Source organism: Sporisorium graminicola, chromosome SGRAM_12 (assembly GCF_005498985.1).
Source record: "Sporisorium graminicola strain CBS 10092 chromosome SGRAM_12, whole genome shotgun sequence".
Classification (NCBI taxonomy): domain Eukaryota; kingdom Fungi; phylum Basidiomycota; class Ustilaginomycetes; order Ustilaginales; family Ustilaginaceae; genus Sporisorium; species Sporisorium graminicola.
Window position 1 is genome coordinate 1394486 of NC_043722.1, and position 25550 is coordinate 1420035.

Sequence of the window (25550 nt, forward strand, 5' to 3'; positions counted from 1 at the left end):
CGGGAGATTTTGTGGTCAGATGGATGATGCACCAACGGAGAAAAGGAAATTTCGGGCGCAACGCATGGGAAGCATGCATGAAAGTGCACGAGGATGCATCGAAACGAGACAACGATGACTTCACCGGACTGCGAGAGGAGAGATCCCCCGGAATCCGCCTCACTCTTCCCTTTTGCCGTCCCCATCGACGGAGACCTTGACATTTAAGGCAACGATTTACACCTTTGCACATATCTATCTGTCTTTCAGGGACAGCCGGCAAATGCTAGCCCGTATCATTCAGTTCTTCGTTCTTGTCCCGTCAGTAGGCATCGGTGCTATCTTAGGAGACCGATAGTGAATCGTATGATGGGACGACTCGTATGAAGAGAAGACCTATTTGTCGGGTGACACTCACTGAATTTGGAAGTGTGAACCGATGCAGGCTGATGGAAAATATCGAAAGCCGATAGATACATTCCTGTCTGCAGTTCGGATAGAAACGAGGCTGATCCTTATCGCTCCCCACAGAGACCGTGCCGGATACGAATCTACGTCAGCATCAAGCCACTTGGCGATGAACACGACACGATGGCCAAGAGCATCCAGTCGATTCGTTTTCTCCATTTGCCGTCAGCATTCGGCGTGATATTGTAGCTCAGATACGGAGAGCGTGCCGAATCACGCTACCCAGCTCGATCGGAAAGGAGCAAAGACCTAAAAGAAGTGTGGGGCAAAGCGAGGCAGGCAGGATCGCCAAGCGAACATAGCGATTCTGGTTCCGATCGATACTGTACTGTACACTGTACTGTGGGTTCGTGTTGTACATGTGCAGGTGTTTGCAGTTCGTGTCTTGCTCCTCGTCGACCAGCTTGGCAATGCACGCCGCTGTCCCCATTGCACGGTCCATTCAAAAGTCAAGTCGAGTTGAGTCGAGTCGGTCAATCCGTTGCTCCTCCTGGGCCGGTTTTGTTAGGAGGCTGGATGGACGTGTTCGTGGCTTCGGATTGTTCGCCGAAATTGCAAATGCCCGCCGGAATTCCTTCGCTCTGTTTGTAGCTGGAGCTTGACTTGCTGAACGTTGCGGAGGAGTGATGCCACTTCTGACGAGAAAACTCATAAAAAATAAAATAAAAACAAAAACAAAAAGGATAATTCTTAGATCGTTAAGCGAGATCGGCGGTTTTGCGTCACCGTTTCTAGGGGTAAAAAGAGCGAACCTGCAGTGGGATAGTCAAATCCGAGCTCTCTGAGCGTTGCATTGAAGCTGCATGTGAAGAACGGGCAGGTGTGCGTGTGATGTCTGAATTTGATTTTTTTCTTTCTCTTTCTCTGCCAAGAAAGCAGCGTTTCGTTGGCTTTCTTGACAGCAACAGACCTGCACAGCACACTGCACTAGATGCTGCTGCACCCCTTTCCCATCACTTGACAAGAGGGGCTGTGATTCAGGCTCGGAGCCCTCATTCCTCGTTCCGTCTCTGCCGTGTGCCGTCGAATGTCTATCATCACACCTCCATCTCTATCACCGTCACCATCACCATCACCATCACTTTCTCACAGCGTTGGCGTTTGGTCGGTCGTCCTTGTCGTTGTCAGTCAGGACAATCTCCCAACCTTTTTCTCCCTCTCTGCATCGATACCCGGGAAAGCATTCTGTTCCCACCGTTCACCATTCACCATCTGCGCATCCACCCCGACCTCGACCTCTTCAATCCGCGTTTGCTCATTGGTCAACCTTGTTTGCGCCTCGATACGAGAAACATAAGCTTTCTTTTGGCAACGAAACATCCGAGCTTCTTCTGGACGAACTTATCCGTGCAGCGACAGACGTGCTTTCTTTCTTCTGTGGCAGCTAAGCTGGCCAAGCTTTAGCTCTGCTTTCTCTCGCTCTCACGATAGACCAAATCCAATCCAATCCAATCCAATCGGCTCGCCTCCTTCTGCTGATGTTGTTCCTTGGCCAACTCGTGCACTCTCCTGCCTCCCATCAGATCGGCTGCCAGTGCTTGTTCAGCTCGATCATCTTGTCTTTTTTAAGCGCAGCGGCGGTCCGCACACCGACGCGCACCACTGATTCCGACACACTTGACGGTTCAACAATCCGTGCCAGCGTTACTGCTCGATATCAGCTCACCCTTTCAGCTTCGGTTGCATTTCGGCCTTACATTCAAGTATGGCAACATCACATACCGACACAACTCGGCAGGTTGCGCAGCCGTCGAGTCCGAAGCATGCGCTTCCACCACAACAACATCATGCAGCAGCAGCTGCAGCAGCCTCCTCAACTTCGAAACCGCGCTTCATGAGCTCCCACTCGTTTCGTCGCTCCTCCGGATCATTCTCCGGCGCCGGCGTGCTTGGCCGTTTCGCCAGCTCTTCTCCCCCTCGCCACCCGTCCGATTCTCACGACAGCGCAGAATCCGCAAAAAGAAGACCGTCTATTGGCCAGCGTCTCTCGTCTCGCACTTCCCGCAAGTCCCTGGATGCATCCACGGGCGCAAATTTAGTCGAGCTCAGCAAGCCCAACGGCAAGTTCAAGAGCGGCATCAAGTGGGACTCGCAGCAACCTGCGCCAGAGCCGTTTATGGAAACCTCGGATTCCACAGCAGCACAACGCGAGCTCGCCTCGGCTCTCGAAGCCAACGCCGCGCTTGCTTCCGGGAGTACTGCCGCTGCCCAAGCCCATGCTCAAGCTCGCGGCCTAGGCCAGCCCATCTTCCCACGCAGTTCTTCTATCTCCAACACCACCAGAATCATCATCAACAACAACAGCAACACCACGTCCCCATCTCCCATCTCGTCTACAAACGACAGATCCGAACTTCCAACCGTGTCACAGACCATCTCCGCGCTTGGCAACAGTGGTATTCACCCCGATCTTCTTGGCACTGCGCGCTCCTCTGCAACCCAGCTCGAGCCATCGCCTGCCGGTATGGCCGCCCCTGATACCACCGAAGCCCACTCGAAGAAAGCCGCGCCGCTCGAAACTGAGCTCGATACCAGAAGTGGCGACGGCGCAACGCCCTGCATGACGCCGCCCACAAAGAGCAGAGAGGCCTCGCAATCCGAGCAAGGCACTGGCGAAGACGACCACATGCTCGCGCGCGCGGCACAACTCGTCCTCGAGGCCGCTCGTCAGCAGGCTCGTGTCGAGACCAGGAAGAAGGGCAAGTCTGCGCCAGCTTCGCCCAAACGCAGCACTTTCAATTTATCTCCCATCAACACCCAAGTGGATCAAGACAACAGCGCCGTCCAGGAGACCACCCAAGGCGCTGATTCGGACCTCTCTCGTACGCCCTCCCAGCGCGCGCGTTCCAAGTCTGATGCCGGCGAAGGCTCCAAAGTGAAGCGACGCAAGAGCTTCCTGCGGTCCATGAGCTCCAAGGCCCGTCGCGAGCGCTCTGGACCCTCAGAAGCTTCGGACGCCGCCGGTTCCGAGACCCCCACTCCCAGTGCCAACAGTCCCATCACGTCTTCAGCTGGAACCTCGGGCACTGTCACTCCTGGTGGCAGACGGCGAAGATACGCTGACACGCGCGACCTAGACCTGCTGGCGCGCGAACTTGCGGCCGAAGCCATCGCAGAGCAGGTTCGTCAGTCTCCGTTTGCGCGTGCCAGCCGCAGCGGCAGCTCGTCGCCTCACCGTGTCAAGGCGGGTGCAGGTAATTTGAACGATCCGCGTCGTCGCTCCTTCCCAAGCATTCTTGAAGATTCTCCGCTGCAGCACGACAGCATCGTCCCCATCTCGTCGTCCACCAACAGTCTCAAGCCCATGACACCCTTGCATACCTCGCGATCCGGTACACGAGCCAGAGCAGCAGAGGGCAGAGGGATGGCCGGCATTGGCTCGGCAAGCCTGGTGTCAGCTTCGACCTCGGACCCCACCAATGGACTTGTGCCAAAAGAGATGTTCATTGGACTGGGCGGATCGTCGTACCCGAGCCTAGCCTCTCTCAATTTGCGAACCAACAGCTCGACGCTGGACAGTACGGATCCGTTCGGCATCCCTCTGACGCAGGAAAGTTCGCCATTTGATGCGACCATGGCGTATGCCAACAAGACACACGTCTATCATACACCCAGCCAGGTGGCCGTGTCTCGCAGCCAATCTAAAGCCTCGATCGGTTCGGTATCCCCGACGGCCAGCACAAACAACAAGCGACGTCCCGTGCTCACCATGACGATGAACGATCCTCAAGCCGAATTGCAGGGCCTCACCAAGCCACCGAAGGAGGCGAGCAGCAAGCGACTGACTCCGTTTGGGAGCCGAGCGGGAAGCCGAGCCGGAAGCCGAGCGCCAAGCCCTAGCTCGAGCTTTGTCGATCTCAAGAAGGCCGCAGCTGCACATAAGGCCGAGGATGAACGGGACCGTTCAGCGAAAGAGGGTGGTGTTGTCGCACCGGAGACGGCGTCGACGCTCGACACACAGGCCATCGCAAATGCGCCAACCACTGACGCTGGCCTGCGCTCTGAAGAAGCAAGCGTTCAGGCGGAGAGCAGGCGCAACTCGATGGCGCCTTCCGAGAGAAGCATCTGGACCGGGTTGGCTGCGCCCAGATCGAGCACGATGCACCGTCTGTCGGCCATGTTGCGGTTCAACAAGTCGAGGGATCAGGTGGACACGATGTCGAGTCCCAAGGCACCTTCACCTGGGAACAGTGCATCTGTAGGCACATCACCCGAGATGAGTGCCTATGCAACTCCGGCCGGCGAAACGGCGTCTTTGACTGTGTCACCACAGTCTGCAGCGGTTTCAGCCGACAGCGATGCCGAGGTTTCGCCGGTGGCGTTCCGCACTATACAGCTTGCGCCCACGCAACAAGACACACTTGATTCGAGCAAGCCGACGAGTGCCGACGCGAGTCAAGGCTCGAGCGTGGCGTTGGATAAGGTGGAGCAAACGACAGCCAAGAAGCGGCCAGTGCGAGCGCTTTTGCGTCGACTGAGCAGTTTCAGCTCCAAGAAGAAGGAAGAAAAGCCCAGCTTCCCGGACGCTGGCACCATGCCTACGGTGGATATGCATAAGATCAAACAGCTCAGCGAGGGCATGGATGGCAAGGCTGATACGGCTGATGCTTGGATGGAATCGAAAACAACGAGCGGTGTGGATGGCGTCGATGCCATGGGTGCTACTCAGGTCACAAATGATGCCAAGATCGAGACGGGGCTCGCTCCTGCTCTGCAAGGCTTGGATCTCTCGAATGCATCGCCGGTGCCTGTACACGAGGAGATGGCCAGGAACGGGTTCGGCACACGATCTGCTTACAAGCTCGGCGGCCGCGGTGAAACCGAGGGCAATGAGGCTAAACGCGAGGAAGCTGTCGATGCCGAGCGGTGGGACGATGCGGAAAGGAGTGGCAAGGAGGAAGACGACATGGCGGCGAGGGAAAACGTTTGGGATCGATCTCGACCAGGCCAGATTGTGAGGAGCGATTCTCAGACGCCGTCGTCGGAGGACTCGTTTTTCCTGGAAAGCAGGCCGAGTCTTGCGAGCCGACCGGGAAGCGGCGCGCTGATGAAGCACGGAAGCGAGAGCGCGATCAGTGAAGAGCTTCACACGCCGGACCCTTCGACGGCGTACCTGCCTGCGACCAAGACGGAAGAGGCGATGCTGGAAGACGCCACGCTGTCGTCGACGCTCTCTTCGAGGGTGAGCAGCGTGGTGGCAGCTGCGGCCGCGGCCAAGGTGGTAGCTACCGCTACGGGGGAGGGAAGAAGTCCGGTTATGACTTCACTTCCCAGCGAGGAGATGCACAGTGGTGTTGCGCTGTGAGGTGTCGAGAAGCTTGGTTGAGGCGAATTGAATGCCATTCTTTACTCATTGCCTAGCAGCGTGCGTGTCGATCGGGGGCTATGGACCGCATGGTGATCCGGCGAATCACGAAGGAAGATAGATGCGATGCAGGAGCGCTTAGCGAGGATACTCGCTCGACGATGGGCGTGAGAAAAGGTAGAACGTGACGAGGTCGCCGTCGGCCTTTAAAAGAGGTGGGCCCGCGGCACGACTTGGAGAGGCACAGCGTGGGGGGATGGGCACGTTTTCGTCCCGCGGGTGAGCAAGGAAGCGGCTGAGCCATGCGGACGAGAAGCGAAACGTTCTAGGAACATGGATGTCGACGATGCGATCGAGCAGGGCCGGCGGCTGCGGCGGAGCTTCTTCAGGAAGATCGACGGCAAGTGCACGGATCGCAGGGTGCGGGATACGGAGGAAAGAGAAGCATGTCCACGTTCTCATTTGACTCGCTCCTGTCCAAGCCGACGACAATCATGCCGATTTGTGCGTTTGTTCGTTTGTGCGTTTGTGCGTTCTCTGTTCATGTGCCTGTTGGTGCTGAATCGATCAGATAACGCAAACCAATTGAATTGATTTCCAATGATGCATCCGCCGGATTCATCCAAGCGGCTTCTCGCTAAAGCAAGTTGCTGTTCTTCTCTTTCTTCTCGCTCACTTCACCCGCTGTTCTCCTGATGGAATGCAAATCGCGGCCGTTCCCCTTATAAGAGCCATAGTTGTCGTCCGTTGAGCTTGCTTCTCTTACTGTACCATCCTCTCAACGCCCACTCTCCGCTCTCTCTCTCTCGTCTTGGCTCTCGAGTCAGACACTAGCTACACGATGCACTTTGCGGCAAATGTCATGGCCTTGCCCGCCTTGGTGGCCACGGCCGTCTCGGCCGCTGCCTTGATGCCTCGCGACTCGTCGGCCACCAACTCTTCCTCAGCGCCGACCTCGATCAGCCCCGACAACCCTTTCCCCACCAACGTCGGGTATGCGGGCAAGACCAAGTACGGTGCCCCTCCTTTCCTTGCCGTCACCGACCGCATCCCCGGTGAGCTCAAGGACAGCTCGATCGAGACTCGATGGAAGCCCCTCAACGCTAGCCAGGATTGCTCGTACAACATTTTCCAGCACTTGGGCAATGAAAGTCCCTACTTTTCTAGCCCGATCTTTAGCGACTTCCAGAAGGAGCATGCTCGGCTGGATGCCAAGTGTACCGTCAAACAGGTGCACATTCTGCACCGTCATGGGTCCAGGTATCCTACCTCGTCCACCACCGAAGGTGCGCCCTACTTTGGTGCGGTCATGCGCAACGTCTCCAAGCTCAGTCAGCCGGACTCGAATTTCTCGGCCTGGGGACCACTCGAGTTCTTGAACACGTGGCAGTACCAGCTCGGCGCCGAGGTGCTCAACCCCGTCGGAACGCAGCAGCTGTTCGACTCGGGTGTGCACCACTACTACCAGTACGGAAAGCTGTACAACGCCTCGAGCCAGCAGCACAAGCCCGTCATCCGCACCACGAGCCAGCAGCGCATCCTCGACTCGGCGCGCTACTGGGCCCTGGGCTTCTTCGGCTGGGATGCGCCGTCCAAGTACGACTTGGAGATCATCCTCGAAGGCGGCGAAGGACTGGGTCCCGCCGATGCGTTCAACAACACGCTTGCCTCGTACGACACGTGCAACAACTCGGACACCATCACGGTCGGCGACACTTACTTGCGTCCCGTGTGGGATGCGATCTATCTGCCTGCGCCACGCGACCGCCTGCAGCAGTACCTGAGCGGCTTGCAGCTTACCGACGAGATGGTGTACGGCATGCAGAGCTTGTGCGCCTACGAGACGGGTGCGCTGGGCTACTCGGACTTTTGTGGTTTGTTTACCAAGGAGGAGTGGGATGGCTTTGAGTACGATCTGGATCTGCAGTTCTCGGGCGACTACGGCATCATGTCGCCCAACGGCAAGGCGCAGGGTATTGGCTGGGTCACCGAGTTCCTCGATCGTCTGAGCAACACCACTTGGAGCGCCGATACCATCACCACCGAGAACAGCACGCTCGACTCGAACCCGCTCTACTTTCCGATCGATCAGCCCATCTACGTCGACTTTACGCACGACGACATCCTCGTCTCGGTCCTCACCGCGCTCAACTACACCCAAGTGGTAGGAGAGTTTTTGGACCCCTCCTACGCCGACCCGGACCGAACGTTTGTGCTCAGCCACATCACGCCCTTTGCTGCACGACTGGTGTTCGAGGTGATCGAGTGCCAGGGCGACGCCAACAAGTACGTCAGAACCAAGCTCAACGAGGCTGTGATTCCGTACAGTGGCGCTGAGGGGTGTGAGGAGGGCAAGGCGCTGTGTGCGCTGGACAACTTTGTCAAGTTCCAGAGGAAGCACGCGTACAAGGACGCCAACTTTGACAAGGCTTGCTTTGGTGTCAATGGCACCGACTTTGTCGTTACGGGTCCTGTCAGGAATGGCACCATCTACTAGATGGATGCGCGTTGCTCGGCGCGTCCACCTCGCCCTATGTATAGAACGAGTGGCGCTATCTCGCCTTTCGAAAAGATCTCGACTTGCCAACGTTGTACCGTGTCGTCTGACTGTTTGCGTTTATTCAGCTGTTTTGTGAATGCTTCGATATGTGCAAGTGGCATAGGGACGCATTGCTGTGAATCGTGACTCGGGAGTTGAGCATTGCAGTTACTGTACCACTGCACGGCGACACGGCCTAAGGTGTGTGGTCAAGTTGGCAGTGGGTTGCCGGCGTTATCTCTCAAAAATGCGGGGAAGGGTCCAGTAGGAAATTGCTTCCGCTTCCCCTTTCGCTTTCGCATTCGTCGAGTTGACCTTACTTATTGCCGGCAAGCGTTATGTGCGCTCGGTCCAATCGACACTATCTAGCAACAAAGCCGCCTTTGGCACTGTTGGACCTGTCCACCTGCGTCCGGCTGTAGCAGCTCTTTGCGTTCCGAAAACATCTGCCGGCCCGGTTCCAGAGCGAGGGGTTAAAGAGGACAGGTGTCCACCACCGCTGAACTTGCGCGCAACCTCAACTCGATGCTGTATCCATCTGGACGATCCTATTTATATCCTGCCCTTGGTCTTCGCTGCGCCCCCTCGACTTGGTCCTTGACACCACCTCGCATACAGCTTGCTACCGCTACAATGACGACCAAAACCAGAACCACCGCTACCAACACCGCCACCAGCAACAGCAACAACAGCAACAACAACGATAGCAGCAGCCCGCGGCAGAACAGGACCGACCTGCTGCAGCCCGAGTTCGCCCCGCACGCACCCGTGCAGCGTCTGGGCCAAGACTTGCTGCACGGCCCCGCGCTGCACGATCACATCGTGGTTATCCTCGGAGTGGGGCCGGGGTTGGGCATCTCGATCGCCCAGGTGTTTGCCGCTCGTGGGTACACGACAGCCATCCTGTCTCGCAGCAAGCAGCGCCTCGAAGCGTGGGCCGACTCGCTGCACGATACCGCGCTCGCTTTCCGCCGCGAGAACAGCCTTGCAGCGCAAGCCGACGAGAGGCTGTCGGCTGCATTTGAGTGCGATGCGCTCGACAACGAGTCTATCACCAAAGCGATTCAGAACGTGTGCGACTATTGGCCGACCAAGAAGCTGGGCACCGCCTGCTACAATGCGTCTATCCGAAAGAGAGGGCCGTTTCTGCAGCAGAGGCTCGACCAGATCCAGCAAGGTGTACAGGGATCCATCCTGGCCGGCTTCACGTTTGCTCAGGCGACATTGAGCAAGTTCGAGGAGCACGATCAGGGTGGAAACCTGATCGTGACGGGCGCTACGTCTTCGACCCGTGGCAGGGAGGGGTTCGCTGGGTTCGCTGCCAGCAAGTCTGGTCTGCGAGCGCTGTGTCAGGTGCGTTACTATCCTTCCAATGATCCAGCTCGCTCACTCACTCGCTCACTCACTTGACGTTTCTGATCTTGCTCTTCGTCGCTTGACTCGTTCCCATCCACTGCGTAACAGGCGGTAGCAAGAGAGTACGGACCGAAAAACGTCCATGTCAGCCACGTCATCGTCGACGGCCTCATCGAATCCGACGCCGCCCTCGACTTCCTCGGCATGCCCAAAGGCAGTCGCTTCCCCGACGGATCCGTATGTTCTTTCACTCCCGCTGCACCGTCTTCTCGTTGAATATCCCGCTGACCAACCGAAACACTTGCCCTCCGTTGTCCGCTTGCCTAGGCCCTGCTACCCCCGCAAATGGCAAAGACTTGGCTCTTCCTCGCTCAGCAACATCCTTCCGCGTGGACCTTCGAGATGGACCTGCGCCCAGCTCGTGAGCACTGGTAATCTCATGGGTCATGTTCCACAAAGATTCCTCACGACGCTCAGAGGACAGCTTCGCAATCAACACTTCCGACACAGGCATTTCATCATGAAAAGTGTTGAAAACGCTTCGATTTTTAGTGGGTACCATACCAAGGCTGCATAGACAAGCAAACCTTGGCAGGACGAGAATAATTGGAGTGTGATTTGTTGTTATTGTTGGCCGATTGTTGGGGGCCGACGAAACTTTCGAGCCGAATTGGAACGTCTAGCACCAACCATGCGAGAGCCTTAGTGAGGACTGATGAGACAAAACGTGCATCGATCAATGCGAACACAACGAGTGACGAGTGTGAGTGACGAGTTCCGGTGGACAGTGGTTCGCCAAAGCGTTGCCGTCGCAGTCACCTGCCGACAGACAATTGAAGCACGTACCATCGCTAAAGGCTATCCATTGCAGATACCAAACGCGGGAGACCAAGCCGTTGAATGCTCTCGGTTGCGTCGACGGGGTGTAAACAGGTCACCTCAAGAAGGGGCGAGCTGTTTACTTGGATCGGGCGCGCATCTTTCTGCGCTTACGACGAAGTCGGCGCATACGCTTCTTCCTCCACTTGGCTCGCATGTTGACAAAGCTGTGATGGGTGGGATGGTGATACAACGACGCTGAGAGTGTGAGCTTGCTGTTCTGAAATACGACCGCGATGTGGCTGATGCAATTGACAGCTGGAGAATGTCGGTTTAATATTAATTGATGAAGCAGCACCAAAATGGATCCTCCATCTTCTGCTTGTGACGATGACGAACACAACCTGCAAGCTTGCTTCCACCACGCCGAGAGGCCATCATGATTGCGATGCTGCTGCTCCTGCTGCCATGTCGAGATCTCCAGCAGTGTCGATTCGCGAAGAGGAATGGTACCTACCTGACTTGATCAAATGAGAGTTACTTGGTGGGAGAGAAGAGAGTAGTGGCAAGTGTCGCGTTGAGCTTTGTAGCTCACTCCACCTCCAATCGCTCGCTCACACTGCCGCTACGGCCATTGAATTTCGCAGCTCCACTGCGGTCATAGCCTTGCAAGGGGAACTCCTCGACGAGACACAGACCACCTGACCGATTTGGTTGGTCCTCTCGCAAAGTGCCTCACCAGCCCGATCACTCGATGCTGCCAGAGTCATGTGATCTGAAGAAGCCCGGCCGAGTTTAAAGCGGGTTCAAAATATCGGCGATTCGTCATCACTCCTTCAGGATGAGAGCCCGATGAATCTTCACTTTCATATTTCGGTCTAACATGCCTAAATTTTGCACTGATGCTCCTTGATGCGCTCTCGGTCGGTTGCCGTACGATGTTCGACAAATGCTCGGGGGATAAGCCAGATCGAGTCCTCGATGCCCTATGCTTGCGAAGAAATCATCGCGGAAGGTCTATGGCTCTTCGAACTCACCATAGCTGCCACACAGAGATGTCCTTGCCATGATTGCTTGCTTGTTATGACGGATAAGACGAGAGGCTAACGTGCGTCACAGCTTCGTTGAAACGGCGCGATCGATGACGATGTCTCGTGAGTATCCACCTTGTTAGCGGGAAGTGGAATGGACGACATACTCTGAGCGCCACGAAACCTTCGAAGAAGCGCAGAGATCCACAGGTTCCTCGGCCTGATCGACTTGTATGATGCTATAATTGAGAGACAGTAAAGTACATTGGCAGGTAGGAAAACACCGGAGGAAGAAAGAGACAGACATTGGTGACGGCCTGATGCACGGACGTCCAAGTGGCGCGAACACCGGGAAAGAGGCTCGTCGAAAGTGAGTGCATCGAGCCAGAGGCAAAGGAACAGAAGGTATACTAGGAATCATCTTGATGCAAGGCCGGGCATCAGAGGACACCCAAAAAAAGAAGATCCGCGGATCCTTGGTTCGAAAGGGTAGGTGAGGCTTACTCGCTGACGATGAGCTCGCTGACGGTCCAGTCCTCGTAGCTTCCGTCTGGGAGGTATCGCCTGACGACCAACGGAATCTTTTTGGCGGACAGCTCCTTCATGGCAATTTCCAATGGGTCGGTTTCGCCTTCGGTAGGAACGAGTACAGGAGCGTTCATTCTGTGTGAATTGAATCCAACGCAGCGGCAGAATGTGGTCAGTGTTTTGCTTGGAGTTGGGTCGAAGCACTGGCAGTTCGCTGCAGATGAGCATGAGAGGGAGCAAGAGAGTGCAAACGTACGAAATCTGGAGAGCACGTGTGCCAAGAATCCTAGCACGCTCGTACTTGGTCATATAGGGGGTAGTAATGCGTTCGGCGTTGGCTTGACCGGCCATCGAAGTGGATGGGTCTCCGCCCGCTGATGAGTGGACAATCCCGTTGGCAGCAGCATCGGCGCCTTCGTCAAACTGCTCCTCTCCGAGGTCATCACCATCGTAGACCGGCTCCTCGTCCTCGTAGAAGCTGTGTAAGCAAAGGAGCGCAAAGAAGCAAAACAATCTGGTCAGGCTACACGCAAATTACAATCTTGGAGGCGCAGAGGCCTCTGTGGGTGAGTGAGACTACTCACGTCTCTTCTCCGCCGTCCTCGCGATCCGACATGATGCAGGTTGAAAGCCGAGTGGTTCGAGTGTGTGAATTTGTCCGTAACGCTCTGGATGTGCTGAGCCAGAGTCTTGGGGACTGTTCCGATGCAGCAGTTGACTGGATTGAGCAACGCTGGATGTAACGAGATGCCTTGCGTGAGCGATCGTGTCGAGATGGTTGATCAACGTCAACCGCAACGCCGACGAAGAAGAAGTTCAATTTTGGATACAGAGCCGACAGCCGAATTTTTTACCGTGTGGAGAAAGCGCGTTGATCGGCATCGGCTTTTTGACATACGATCGGCGATGTAAGTACACTCGTAGTTCTACGGCATCTCCGCTTACTTTCACTTCCGCACGCACAGTCGCCTTCGAGGACAGTTCTCAAAGAATGCGGCCGGCTTCAGTCCAAGCTTGGGTCTTCCTTAGCAAGGAACCTTGAGGTTGCATCGGGAATGCGCGTTCCTGACCGGGGTTTGCAATCAGACGTCTGTACCGGCAAATTCGAATAGTTCGTGTCGTTGACATCATTCATGAAGGGACTCCGAGGTTGCCATGAATGTAAGACTGCTATGCGAGTCCGAAATGGTGACGTGAAGAGGTTGAAGCCATATTGTGCGCTTATGAACCCTGAGGGAAAGTGGATTTCCGTTGACAGATCTCGGCTGGCGTTCCAAGGCCTTTCTGTGGCGGCCACAGCGGCAGCCGCACAGTGGAAGAGCAGTCGCGAATTTAAAGCTCTGCCTTGCAGTCAGGGGGGAGGGGGGGAAGTGTTGGTGTTGGTCTTGCCGTTACACTGCTAAAATGCTTCCGAAAACTTGGAATGCTGGCATTGAATATTTTTGGACTTTCACCGTCGGAGCTACCGAAAAGTGACTTCTACGCGTCCTTGTGCGTAACATAGGGTCTTTTTGTGAGGGCTAATGCATTGACGGCTGCAGGCACACCAAGAGCTGCACTTGTGTCTTGTTGGGCAGTCGCGGCGGCACACGCATGTCCTGCTCCTGCGGCCCCCTTTGTCTCTGGCAGCTGGCAAAAGGGCCCGCATGTGCTGTATGGACACGGCACAAGTGGCGTGCAGCAAGAGGTCCCGACTGTCTGCGTTCAGTCATTCTCTCTGGCTGTCGTCCTCTTCCCCAGTGCATTGGCGGAGCCGTCTGGTTTAAAGGTCTCTTGGATCTTACAGCGTAGGACCCTTTCCCTCCTTCACCATCCCCACGTTGCATGCCCTGCCTCATTCCATACCCTGCCATTTCTTAGACGGATACCCACGCTCCTAGATCTCACACAAAGGGCATTCACAACGAGGTGCGCCAAACGCAAATTGACCTGCCATGAGCCAATACAATCGCTACGGTGGCTCTGGCCACCCCTACGAACCTTATACTAGCTCACAGCAGCAGCAACCGCAACACTACAATAACCAAGATGCGCAATCCGCCTACCCTTCAGACTCGCAGTATCAATACAATCAGCAGCACTCTTACGGCGCCTACGACAATCAGCAGCCTGAGTATCAAGAGGCGCCCGTAAAGCCACAAAGGTAAGCTTCTCTTGCGTCGACGCATCGAGACTTCATATAGCGCCCGAGCCGACTGAACTCAGCCCGCTCTCTTGCTTTCCGCGAACTCCCACATTGACACACAGACAACCGTCCAGGCTGAGGTCCAATTCTTCGAGCAGCCGCTCAGCCACACACACTCCGGCTTTTTACAACACCGACATCCCCCCTGTCCCGTCCAATCTCTCCGTCGCGAGACAGAGGGCAGATCCGAGTCACTCTCTTCCTCCTTCCTCTTCAGCCTACGCTTCTAACTCAAACGTTCCTGGCAGCTACCAACACCCCAGCCACTGGGATCCCAACGCATCCTACGACACGGCTCCCAGCGCTCCTCTCTACGATCCCACGCCTCTCCCGGGGTCCGGCCAGCTCAACGCAAACCCTTCGCAGCACAGCATCGACCTTGGCGCGCACGATTCAAATACCTACGACCACGCCATGCAGCAAAACTATCCCTACGGCGGTTCAGCTGCCTTTCAGCGCTCCGAAAGCTATCAGTCACGCAGGCCCGCTGCCAACGGCTACTATTCGGTAGACGATGAAAAGAGCACGTACTCCAAACACAGCAACCACCCTCCTGGCTCTTGGAATGCAGGCGCTCCCGCCATGCCGTACAATGACATGCCCGCCTCGCACTCGATGGTTCAGATGGGCCAGCCTGGCTATCCCCCGACTCCCTACGGCGACTACGAGATGCACGCTCAAGGCATGCCCGAGCCCAACGCATCCGTTGGGGGCCTCGGCGTACCGGGTGCCGTCATCGCTGCTGCGCCCATGTACAGCATGCAGCACCAGGACTCGACCTTCCAGCGTGAGAACCGCGACCGCATCATGCGCAAGCGTACCGTAAAGCGCATTCCGCTCCAGGACGGCAACCTCGTGCTCGACATCCCCGTCGCCTCGAGCATCAGCAAATCCTCCTCCAGCAACCCCGAGTTTCGCGAGATGCGCTACCAGGCTTGCACCTCGGACCCCGATCGCTTCATCGAGGAAATGTACACGCTCCGTCCCTGGCTCTACGGCAGACAGACCGAGATGGCCATCGTGCTCACCTGCTACAATGAGGACGATGTGCTCTTTGCAAGGACCATGGGCGGTGTCATTAAAAACATCGCCCACCTCTGCAGCCGGTCACGCTCCAAAACTTGGGGTCCCGATGCTTGGAAGAAGGTGGTCGTCATCATCGTCGCCGACGGCCGAAAGAAGGCCAACGAACGCATGCTCAAGGCGCTCGGCTTGATGGGATGCTATAATGAGGGTGTCATGAAGGACCATGTGCTCAAGAAACCGGTCGAAGCGCACATTTTCGAATACACCACTCGCGTCCAGGTCACGGAGAAGGGCGAGGTGCAAGTCACGCCCTGCCCCATCCAGGTCGTCTTTTGTCTCAAGGAGCAAAACAAGAAGAAGCTCAACAGCCACCGATGGTATTTCAACGCCTTTTGTAAGATGCTGCAACCCAACGTCTGCATCCTCCTCGATGTCGGCACAAAGCCGCAGGGCACGTCGATCTACGAGCTTTGGAAGAGCTTTGACAAGCATCCACGGGTTGGAGGTGCTTGCGGTGAGATTTGCGTCGACAAGGGACGTGGTTGCGTTCTGCTCTTGAATCCGCTCGTCGCATCGCAGAATTTCGAGTACAAGATGTCGAACATCCTCGACAAGCCTACCGAATCCGTCTTTGGCTTTATCTCGGTGCTCCCCGGTGCCTTTTCCGCCTACCGGTACAAGGCGCTCCAAGGGCGACCCCTGGAAATGTACTTCAAGGGCGAGAAGCTGCACTCGGGTGAAGGCAGCAACTCGATCTTCGAGGGCAACATGTATCTCGCCGAAGATCGCATCCTCTGCTTTGAGCTCGTTACCAAGGAGCGCGAAGCTTGGCTCTTGCGGTACGTCAAGGCGGCCAAGGCTTACACCGACGTCCCCGACAAGGTGCCCGAGTTCATCTCGCAGCGTCGACGTTGGCTGAACGGCTCACTTTTCGCATCCTATTACGCAACCTGGCATTGGTATAAGATCTTCACCTCAGGTCAACCCTTCCTCCGCAAGATGTGGCTGCTCTTCCAGGTCATCTACAACTTGGTCGTGCTGGTTTTCAGCTGGTTTGCCATTGCCAACTTTTTCCTCGCCTTTTACTTTTTGCTCAACGCGTCTGTCAGTTCGACCGGAAGCGATCCGTTTGGTGGACAGGGTGCGGCGGTCATCGAGATCTTCCAGAATATTTTCATCGCCATGTTCATCGTGGTGCTGGTTTGTTCGCTCGGCAATCGACCTCAAGGATCCAACTTTGCTTATACCTCTGCCATCCTGATCTTTGCGCTCATCATGGGACTGGCACTGTACGCGGCCGGCTATACGACCTACCTGTCCATCAAAGCCGCGGGCCTGACGCACAAGAGCGGATGGAAGATCGACAACATCGAGACGCTCTTCAAGACTTCTGGATTCCGCGATATCGTCATTTCGCTCGCGGCGACATACGTCATGTGGCTGGTGTGCTCCTTCTTGCACTTCGAACCTTGGCACATTTTCACGAGCTTCGTACAGTATCTGTTCTTGACCCCGACCTATCTTATTGTTCTATCGGTCTATTCCATGTGCAACACCAACGATTTGTCGTGGGGTACCAAGCAGTCGACCGGCCCGGCGACCGATCTAGGCGGTGCAACGGGCTCCGGCCCGAAGCAAGACGGAAAGGGAGAGATGGTCGAGGTCAAGATCCCTACCTCGGCTGAGGATGCTGAGGAGTTGTGGGCGCACTACCGACAGACACTATCGCAGCCTACGGCCGAGGTCAAGCAGAAGCGCGACAAGGCGACGAAACAGGAGGACCACGCCAAGAACTTCCGAACCAATCTGGTGCTCATCTGGATGTGCACCAACGCAGCAGTGGTGATCGTGTTTACAAGCACATGGTGGAACAAGTACGTGCGCAATCACATCTACGCCGATGCGGTGCGTCGAGGCGAGCCGGTGATCAACCCGTACCAGTCAGTCATCTTTTGGTCGACGGCCGGTCTGTCGGCCGTTCGTTTCGTGGGCAGTATCGCTTTCCTGATTCTGCGCGTATTCGGACACTAGTATCGATCTGCTCGCACGATGGCTGCTTTTCTCGCCCCGGTGCCCGTTCCCTTGGCCTCTTATCAGACCTTCATTAGTATCGCAATCGCTACTCGACTCTGTGTGTGTCAACTACCTGTGTTTGCTCCATCATCCAAACCGTGACGGCGTTTGTACGAAATGCAAGTTCTATTTTCATCCTTTGGCCTGGGGGGTTTTTTTTTCACTGCTTCTGTAGAATAACGAAGTGGGAAAAAGAGGTGGAGAAATTATAACAAAAAATGTCGCTTTCTGCGTGTCTACTGTGTTTGCTGATTCCGACATCCGAGATTTGACTCTACAAAACCGAGATTTTTTTGGAGGAGAGCGAAGAAAAAGGACAGTTTGAACACAATTGCAGTGTTACTGCAAACAGTTCGTTCTTCCTTGTCCATCGTCCACGACGACCAGCGATGATCAGCAGGACAATCTTCAGCTGAACATTCTTATAACACCACCGCGACGGCTTCTGAGAGCGATCTTTCATACTGCCAACATGGCGCGATCTGCCGCCTCGTCTCCTGTAAAGAAGTCGGTGCAGGTGCCATCAACGCCCTCGCAACCTACACCGGCACCCATTTCTACCACAGCTCAATCCACACCCCGTCGACCGACAGCAAAAGATGAAATCGAAGCAAAGCATCAGTCTCACAAATACGACGTATCCACCAGCAATGGAGCCACCACAGTCAGCAAGAATCGCCACCGCAAGAACAAAAAGAGCTTCTCCGGCATCAAGGAAGGCTCCGCCGAGTTTTCGCCCTTCCAGACGATCAGCGAAGGTCGTGTCTCGCGCCTTCCTCTCGTCTTTACTCGTGATGCTGACTACTTCTTTGCCGTCTCCAAGACGTCGGTCCGCATCTACTCGCGCACCACGGGCCAGGTCGTTTCCACGCTTTCCAGCGGCCCCGGCTCCCACTTTGCCGCCATCACCGCCATCATGATCAACCCCGCCAACCCTTTGCAGCTGCTCACCGCCTCGCTTGATGGACTTGTCAAGGTTTGGGACTTTTTGGATGGTGTTTTGCTCTCGTCCTTTGACCTACAACTACCGATTTCCGGTCTGGCGGCTCACGCCTCCAAACCCAACACCGTCTTTGTCCTCCTCAAGAAGTTCCGCCATCGCGATGCTGAGTCTGCGCCAAGGAGCATGTCCGAGATCTTGACCGCGCTTGACAACGGTGCGCCCTTCAACAGTATCATTGGTCACTTCGACCTTGATCTGTCGGCGCATGCTCACAATCCTGCGGGGCTACCCAAGTTTTCTCGCGGCGCCTCCTTCCGTCCTGAACTCGTGCGTATCGCAAAGACCAGAGAGGCTGCTTCCATCGGTGTTTCTCCCAATGGTCAATGGCTCGTCGTTGTCGGTAGCGATAAGGTGCAAGTGGCACGGATCAACGACCTCGCCTCAGGCTTCACAAGGTTCATCTCTTCTCACCCCGGATCGCATCAGCACCAACGCGAAGCCATGACCTGCATGGCATTTCACCCGACCGATTCGACTAGACTTGTCACGGGCGACGCGACCGGCCGCATTCGTGTCTGGTACTGTCTGCAGAACAGCTTCATGGCTCCCTCTAAGGACGAAGGCGACGATGGCATGGAACGACACGCTCCCTCAACCGTGCTTCATTGGCACGCCCACGCCGTCTCCTCGCTCTGCTTTTCTCCCAACGGTGTGCATCTGCTCTCGGGCGGTGAGGAAGGTGTTTTGGTGGTCTGGCATCTGGGTGCTTCGGGAAACGCCGCTTCCAGAGAGTTTGTGCCACGTCTGGGCGCTCCTCTCTCGGCCATTGCAGTAGCCAACGGTCTCGACGGAAGGGAGCAGGAGTATGCCGTATCGCTCGCAGATGGCAGCATCACGTTTGTCTCTTCCATGACGCTCAAGCCCACACGCACTTTTACCCGTATCAAGATTGATGCATCGCGCCACCTTCCTGGTGCCTCGATCCCCACCGACACCCCCGTGCCGCTCGCCGTGCACCCCGCCAGCCGCAACATCGTCCTCTTGGCTGGTCACCCTTCGTCGTTGCAGTTTTACGATCCCATCAAGGACATCAACACGATGGAACTCGAGGTGTCTCCGTCCAACCGCGTCTCGCGCGTCGAAGAAGAGCAGATCGAGCCCACCCGCGTCGAACGTGTCGTCTTTTCTCCGTTCGTTTCCTCCAAGACGGCCGAATCCGGAGAGTGGATGGTGACGTTCGACAGCCGTAATCTGTCCGACTTTGAGGGCGAGGTTGACGTCGTCTCGGAGTCGAGTCTCAAGTTCTGGCGATGGAACCCGCTGAATCGACGCTATACGCTCAACACACGCATCGACCGACCGCACAATGGCCTGCGCCTAACTTCGATCACCTTTTCACCCAAATCTGCGCTGCTCGTCACCACCGCTGCGGACGGCAAGGTGCGCAGCTGGCACCTGGCTTCGCGCAAGCTCAAGTCGGGCAAAACCGAGAGCTACTGGGCGTGCCGTTCGGTGTTTGGTTACCGCGAGCAGACGCCTACTACGGCCGCGTTCTCTGCGGATGGATCTATTCTGGCAGTCGGTCAGGCAGGGAGCGTGACGCTGTGGAGCCCGGAGAGCAACCTCATGTCAATGGTCATCTCGGCACCCGAGCTGGTTGGAGGTGTTCAGAGCTTGGCCTTTTCGGGTCGATACTTGGGTGTCGCCACTGCTACGACGGTGCTCATTTGGGATCTCATCTTGTCGCGACAGGTCTCTCGCAAAGGCATCGATGCCGGTCTCGAAGCTAAGCTGCTCTTGCCCGCCTCAGACAAGACCAGCCAGGCTGATGCAGAAGATCGTCACATCTTTACGCTGGTCTCGTCGAGCGATGCTGACGGTGCTGACGACGTCGTGTCTGCTGCTCAACAGGTCAAGACGGTTGTGGAGCCGGTTTCGCTCGTTTCGGATCGAGAGATGGCGTCTTCCTCCGCCTTGGGCTCCGCTGCCGCAGTCAACAGGATTGGTTCGTCATCGAACAAAGTGGTTTTCCGCACGGCGGTCACCTGTGTGGCACCCGTCCCCTTGCCCGTAGGTATTGCGGCTCAAGCACAAGACTTTGTCGCCATCAGCAAGGAGACGGACCTCGTCACTTTCTCGTCGTCGTCGGCCTTTGGCTCGAGGATCGCCACTGCTGATGGTGCTACGGCTGGAAGCATTCGCGGTATCTCCAACGTGCGAAAGACGCTCTTTGACGATCTGTTTGGACCTTCTGCTTTCCACGATGCACGTCTGGATGCCCAGGATGACGATAACGAGGGCGAGGTTCTCAAGATCGCAGCCGCCGGTGCCGGTGGTGTTGGATCGGGCGTGGCATCGCTGTTCTCGACCGCGCCGCACTTGCTGCCGCCCGTCACTCTACTGTTTGACGCTTTCCTGTCCAAGATGTTGCCCGCGGCCAATCCGACGTCGACAACCCAGACCGATGCGACACCGCACGCTTTGGTCACCGCTGATCCTGAGAAGGCAGACGTGGTTACAAGCGAGAAGGTCCAGGGCGCAGCAGCGCAGCAAGAACGAGGCGTGTCGGATGTTTTGCTGGCAGACACGGACGAGCTCGTCGAGCTGTTCAAGAATCAGATCTTGGTGGATGGGAGGAGCGGTTCAGCTCCCAAGGCGGCCAAAGTGAATGGACCCACGACGACACCCGTGAAGAGTGCTCAGATCAACGGAGCAGCGCCGTCAACGCCCGCGGCCATGTCGACGCCTAACTCGAGTTTCGGAACTCCCAAACAGACAGCCAAACAGACAGGAGGAGCTGACGACGCGACGCCTTCAAAGGCATCCAGGAAGCGCAAAATGTAACCTTGCCCTTGTTGATGCAATAGAGACAGATTCCGCGATTTACGCTCAATGTGATCGAGAGTGTTGAGTCTCGACCGAACTTTGCTGACGTGGTTGGGCAGCCAGCGCGAGCTTGACCTCAGCATCCGAACCCGAACTGGCGATTGAGGGCGAGCACGAGCCGGCCCATTACCAGTTCAACTGCGCCTCGAAGGAAGACAGCAGCAACAATGCTTGAGCCGTGTATACCTCGCTAGGGACCAAGCGCGCGAGAGAGCAGGAGGACGGGCGCCACCACCGCGGAAATTCGGCAATAAGTTGTTAGTCCGAGCCTTGTCCGGAAATAAGTAGGCGGCTGAAGTTGACAGGTACGCGAGCGAGCTTGACATGCGACATGCCTGTGTTCGTTCGGACCCTGACCCAAGCACATGCTTGCTTGTCTCTGAATCCGTTTGCAGAGGTCGGCATCCCCACTCCGCAGCTGAGCGTCTTGAACCTGCATTCAACGTGACTACTTGTCTGCCTGTGCACTCTGGCTCGGTCCAGCCGAACGAGCAGCAAGCCGGAAAGCACGTTTGCCGAAAATCGGGTTGCTGCTGCTTTCCCGAACCCTGTCAGATACGTGCATCTGGCACCGGGGACTCAGCTTTGGATCTGCATCGTCCGAACCTTACCATCAGACTACCATCGACTTGATCCGGCCCATCTTCTTGTCTACCAAATCGCCGCCCGTCATGGTCGTCACCACTACCGCTACCGCCGCTGCCAATGCGGGCAAATCGCGCACGATGAACCGCTCGTGCATCCAGTGTCGGGAGCGCAAGATCAAATGCGATCGGCTCGACCCTTGCAACCAGTGCATCTCTAAAGGCTCTGCAGATGAATGCAAGCGTGAGCTGCGAAAGAAGAGGGACAAGAACAAACGGCCTTTCCCCAAACGAAAGAGTCGTGTCGCCGTCGCACCGAAGCCGGCCCCCGGTTCCGATGCCGGATCCACCCCCTCAATGCGTGCTTGGGCCGAGCAATCGATGACGTCTGCATCACATCACAGCGAAAGCAGCCATACACCTTCCAGCGGCTCTGGTAGGGTCGTGACGCCCAATACTTCGTCATCCGTGCACGACTTTGCCAACTCCTCGGCGCAGGCTAAAGGTGCGCTGCCTGCGTTTTCGAATCAGTCGGCCTTCTCTCATCACGAGCACAAGCAAGGAGACCCCTGTGACTCGGACGATGCAAGCTCGATCGACTCGGATGACTCGAGCAGCGATGAAGGAGATCAGCCGGATAACCGTCTCCAGATGCTGGAAGCCAACCACCTGATTCGCATTCACAGTGCACCCCCCATGCGATGTCCCTTTGCGCTCAAGGACGTCTATGCAGAGTGGCGTGCCATGCCTGTCACCGAGCGTCTCTCCTTGATCCAAGATGTTCGCGCTGCATTGCCTAGCCTGGCGCAGACATTGCATCTGATCCACGACGTCTATGTGCAGCGCCTGCATTCTCTGCATGGCAATGTGGTCCACATTCCTACTATCCAGGTGGTCTTGACCGAGATGCTGAGCGATCCTACTTTTGAGCAGCGCGATCGATACAATTTTGGCACGATCACGACCGCTCTCATGGTCGTCTTTGCTGCGCTTCGTTTCGCCCCGCTCGATCGTACGTATACCTGGGGTCGATCCTCGAGCTCAAGCAGCCCAGTCAAACCACTCGGACACAAGGAAATCCGTCAACGCCAACGAAAGATTTTCGCGCTCGTCAAACGCATCCAACGGTTCAACGTCAATTTCACCTTTGGTAGCGTCCCCGAGCTGCAGACAGCCGTGCTCATGCTAGCTTGCGGCAAAGGATCCTCGTCTTTTCTCGAGACGCTGGCAGACTGCGCGATTCGCTCGGCGATGCGGATGCGCATCCACCGCGTCGGCTCGCTTGAACGGCTGCACGATCCAGGCACCACACCGACGCAAGTCGCTGTCGCAGAGATGGCCGTGCGATGCTGGTGGGCGCTCGTGCGTCGCGATTGGGGCCAGAGCAACAAGAACCGCACCTACCGCATCTCTTCTTCGCAGTTCAATACCCGTCAGCCGTTGAACCTGTTCGATGATGAGCTGATGAAGACGCCTTGTCCGCGTTCGCATTTGCGGTCGACATGGACGCACGTAAGCTACTCGTTTGCGACGATTGATTTCGCCATCATGACGCGGACGCTTGTGGATCAGGTCAATGCTGAATCGGCACTCGACGAAGGGCCCGAATCTGCACTCGGCTGGGGTCTCGCTGCCGTATTTGGACAACGGCTGTCTCCGCAGCAGCGCGACTCGCTCGATCAGATGTTTCAATCGCTCGTGGCCGCTTTCCCGGCGCACTACTCACTTGAAGCACGATACGAAGTGATTGGTCTCGTAGACGTCGAACGCTGGCTGCTGCACCAACGGTTGTTCTACCTGTTTTTGGCGCTGCACATGCCGCTAGTATCGGAGGCGACGCGTCCGCACGGCAGTCTGATGTACATGGCGGGCCACATCCTCGACATCCAGGACAAGGTAAGCGACATTTGCGTACGTTTGGACAACTGCTACCTCAGCACACTCCAGACGCTGCGCGCGTGTCTGGTGCTGGTACTCGACCTGTTTTTCACCGAGGCGCCGGTCAACATTAGCGGGCTGTCGCGGCTCATGACGCGCAGAAAGATCACGGCTGCGTTGGAGAAGATTCCGATGGACGTGCTGTCGAGCACCACCAAGCTGTGTGTGCAGCTGCTGCGATTGCTGCTGGGCTTGGAGGAGCAGCATCATCAGCTGCAGATGGCTGCTGCCGTCGCTTCGGGTGTCGATGCGGCAGAGGCTGGCAATGCAGCACACCAAGCAGATGAGGCGCCGGTGTTGGATACTGTGGCGTTGCGACATCGATGGCACGCCACCTGCCAGGTTCTGGATATCTTGCTCAACGATGGCTACTGGCGCTCGTTTCGTCAGAATCTGTTCAAGCTTGAGAATGTTCCCGAATGGCTGCAACTGCTTTTGCAGGAGGTCACGGAGGATGCAGAGCAGGACCGACAGTCGCAGCCGTCGCAGTGTCCACTCGCCGCCGCACCGCCTTCCACATCGGCCAGTTCTGGGCAGCCGGTAAGCACGACACCTTCAGATTCGTTGTTAGCGACTCCTCAATTCGTAAATGCTGTCGACGCTGGCAGTGCACAGCCTGCCGTCGATTCAAACGAAAGTGCAAGTTTCGCGTTCACATTCGATCCAAAGCTGCTGGATGATTTCGACGTATCGAGCTTTGACGTGGGCGACGAATCGTCGCAGATGCCCCAGTTTGACATGGATCTGATTGGACGTCAAGATCTGGAAGGAATTGGCAACTCGAGCCAGGCGATGGACTTTGCAAAGATGCTCATGGAATGGCGGGTCGAAGTGCCGCTCAGCTTGTAGGTTCAGTCTGGTTGTCCTCAATGCTAAGTTATCTGATTGCTACCCCCTTTTTTGTGCGATGAGCTGAGCCAGGTTGTCAGTTGCAACGTTTCCCAGCATCCCAGCATCGTGGGCGGGCTGTTGCGAGAGCTCAGTTCGAACAAAGTAGCGGGAAACAGGCGCGGGTGATATTCTTCTTATCAGAAAGTTTTACATAGAAGCGGAGGGAGGACAGCTCACTTGGACTTGGCGGCCGAGCCGTTGACTGCTCTCCACTGAGTGCGTGCGCCCATGATGGAGGAAGCGCAACCGGCGAGACCAAGAATGCCTTCGTCGAGGCCGAGGATGTCGGCACCCGTGGCGGGGATGAGCCAGTCGAGAGCGTCCTGGGTCATCTGGTAGCGGACAGCGGCCTGTTCGGTCGAGATCTGCGCCAACTCGATCTTGCGCTCTGCCTCTTTCTCGGCCGTGGCACGAGGGCGCTTGGCACTGGCGACACGCTGTTTGAGGACGTAGGTCTTGTAACTGCCGGAAGCCAGCGAGAAAGTGAGGCCGAGGAGCCAGAAACGAGCAGCGTTCTTCGAAATCTTGTCTGCCGTCGCCTTTTCGAAAGTGTAGACCTTGGCGCCGTGGATCCACTGGAGAGTGTCGAGGATGAGGTAGAAGCCGTAGCCGAGCTGTCGGCCGATGGCAGCGTATGAGACGACAGGGTCCTGGATGGTGGTAGCCTTGAGAGCGGCCTGGAAGTGCTCGAGGAACTTGCCGACACGCATGAGCTTACGGCTGAGACCGAGCTGCGACTTGAGCGCAGTCAAGCGGGCGACGGTCTCCTTGGTAGCGCCCTTGCGGTATTCATACCAGGCGAGGAAACGGGCGGCATACTGGATGGTACGGTAGGTCTTGTCCCTACCAACGGTGGTGGACCAGAATCGCAAGAGCTGCGAGAGGTAAGGGTGCAGGATGACCTGTTGGAGTGCGGACATTGTGATATAGTATGGTGATCAGAGGAGATGGTGGTCTTTGAGATGACTGTGAGAGGCGCGCAAAGTGGCCCGTTCAGCT

General features: G+C 56.5%; 8 protein-coding genes across 8 annotated transcripts; 6 read left to right on the plus strand and 2 right to left on the minus strand.

Moving 5' to 3' along the window:
- Nucleotides 1-2152: 2152 nt before the first annotated feature.
- Nucleotides 2153-5752, plus strand: EX895_002033 (uncharacterized protein; the record flags this gene model as incomplete). The annotated part of the gene is made up of 1 exon (XM_029882632.1): nucleotides 2153-5752. One exon carries the CDS (start codon nucleotides 2153-2155, stop codon nucleotides 5750-5752), a length of 3600 nt encoding a protein of 1199 aa, XP_029741487.1.
- An 841-nt stretch (nucleotides 5753-6593) lies between these two features.
- Nucleotides 6594-8249, plus strand: EX895_002034 (uncharacterized protein; the record flags this gene model as incomplete). Its single annotated transcript, XM_029882633.1, has 1 exon — nucleotides 6594-8249. The coding sequence occupies one exon, from the start codon at nucleotides 6594-6596 to the stop codon at nucleotides 8247-8249; it is 1656 nt and encodes a 551-aa protein (XP_029741488.1).
- Nucleotides 8250-8924: 675 nt separating this feature from the next.
- EX895_002035 (uncharacterized protein) lies at nucleotides 8925-10082 on the plus strand (the record flags this gene model as incomplete). The annotated part of the gene is made up of 3 exons (XM_029882634.1): nucleotides 8925-9644; nucleotides 9756-9884; nucleotides 9975-10082. The coding sequence occupies 3 exons, from the start codon at nucleotides 8925-8927 to the stop codon at nucleotides 10080-10082; spliced, it is 957 nt and encodes a 318-aa protein (XP_029741489.1).
- Nucleotides 10083-11997: 1915 nt separating this feature from the next.
- Nucleotides 11998-12641, minus strand: EX895_002036 (uncharacterized protein; the record flags this gene model as incomplete). The annotated part of the gene is made up of 3 exons (XM_029882635.1): nucleotides 11998-12160; nucleotides 12282-12503; nucleotides 12610-12641. The coding sequence occupies 3 exons, from the start codon at nucleotides 12639-12641 to the stop codon at nucleotides 11998-12000; spliced, it is 417 nt and encodes a 138-aa protein (XP_029741490.1).
- A 1318-nt stretch (nucleotides 12642-13959) lies between these two features.
- EX895_002037 (uncharacterized protein) lies at nucleotides 13960-17267 on the plus strand (the record flags this gene model as incomplete). Its single annotated transcript, XM_029882636.1, has 2 exons — nucleotides 13960-14168; nucleotides 14273-17267. 2 exons carry the CDS (start codon nucleotides 13960-13962, stop codon nucleotides 17265-17267), a joined length of 3204 nt encoding a protein of 1067 aa, XP_029741491.1.
- A 514-nt stretch (nucleotides 17268-17781) lies between these two features.
- On the plus strand, nucleotides 17782-21096 carry EX895_002038 (uncharacterized protein; the record flags this gene model as incomplete). The annotated part of the gene is made up of 1 exon (XM_029882637.1): nucleotides 17782-21096. The coding sequence occupies one exon, from the start codon at nucleotides 17782-17784 to the stop codon at nucleotides 21094-21096; it is 3315 nt and encodes a 1104-aa protein (XP_029741492.1).
- A 713-nt stretch (nucleotides 21097-21809) lies between these two features.
- On the plus strand, nucleotides 21810-24509 carry EX895_002039 (uncharacterized protein; the record flags this gene model as incomplete). Its single annotated transcript, XM_029882638.1, has 1 exon — nucleotides 21810-24509. The coding sequence occupies one exon, from the start codon at nucleotides 21810-21812 to the stop codon at nucleotides 24507-24509; it is 2700 nt and encodes an 899-aa protein (XP_029741493.1).
- Nucleotides 24510-24724: 215 nt separating this feature from the next.
- EX895_002040 (uncharacterized protein) lies at nucleotides 24725-25471 on the minus strand (the record flags this gene model as incomplete). The annotated part of the gene is made up of 1 exon (XM_029882639.1): nucleotides 24725-25471. One exon carries the CDS (start codon nucleotides 25469-25471, stop codon nucleotides 24725-24727), a length of 747 nt encoding a protein of 248 aa, XP_029741494.1.
- Nucleotides 25472-25550: the final 79 nt, after the last annotated feature.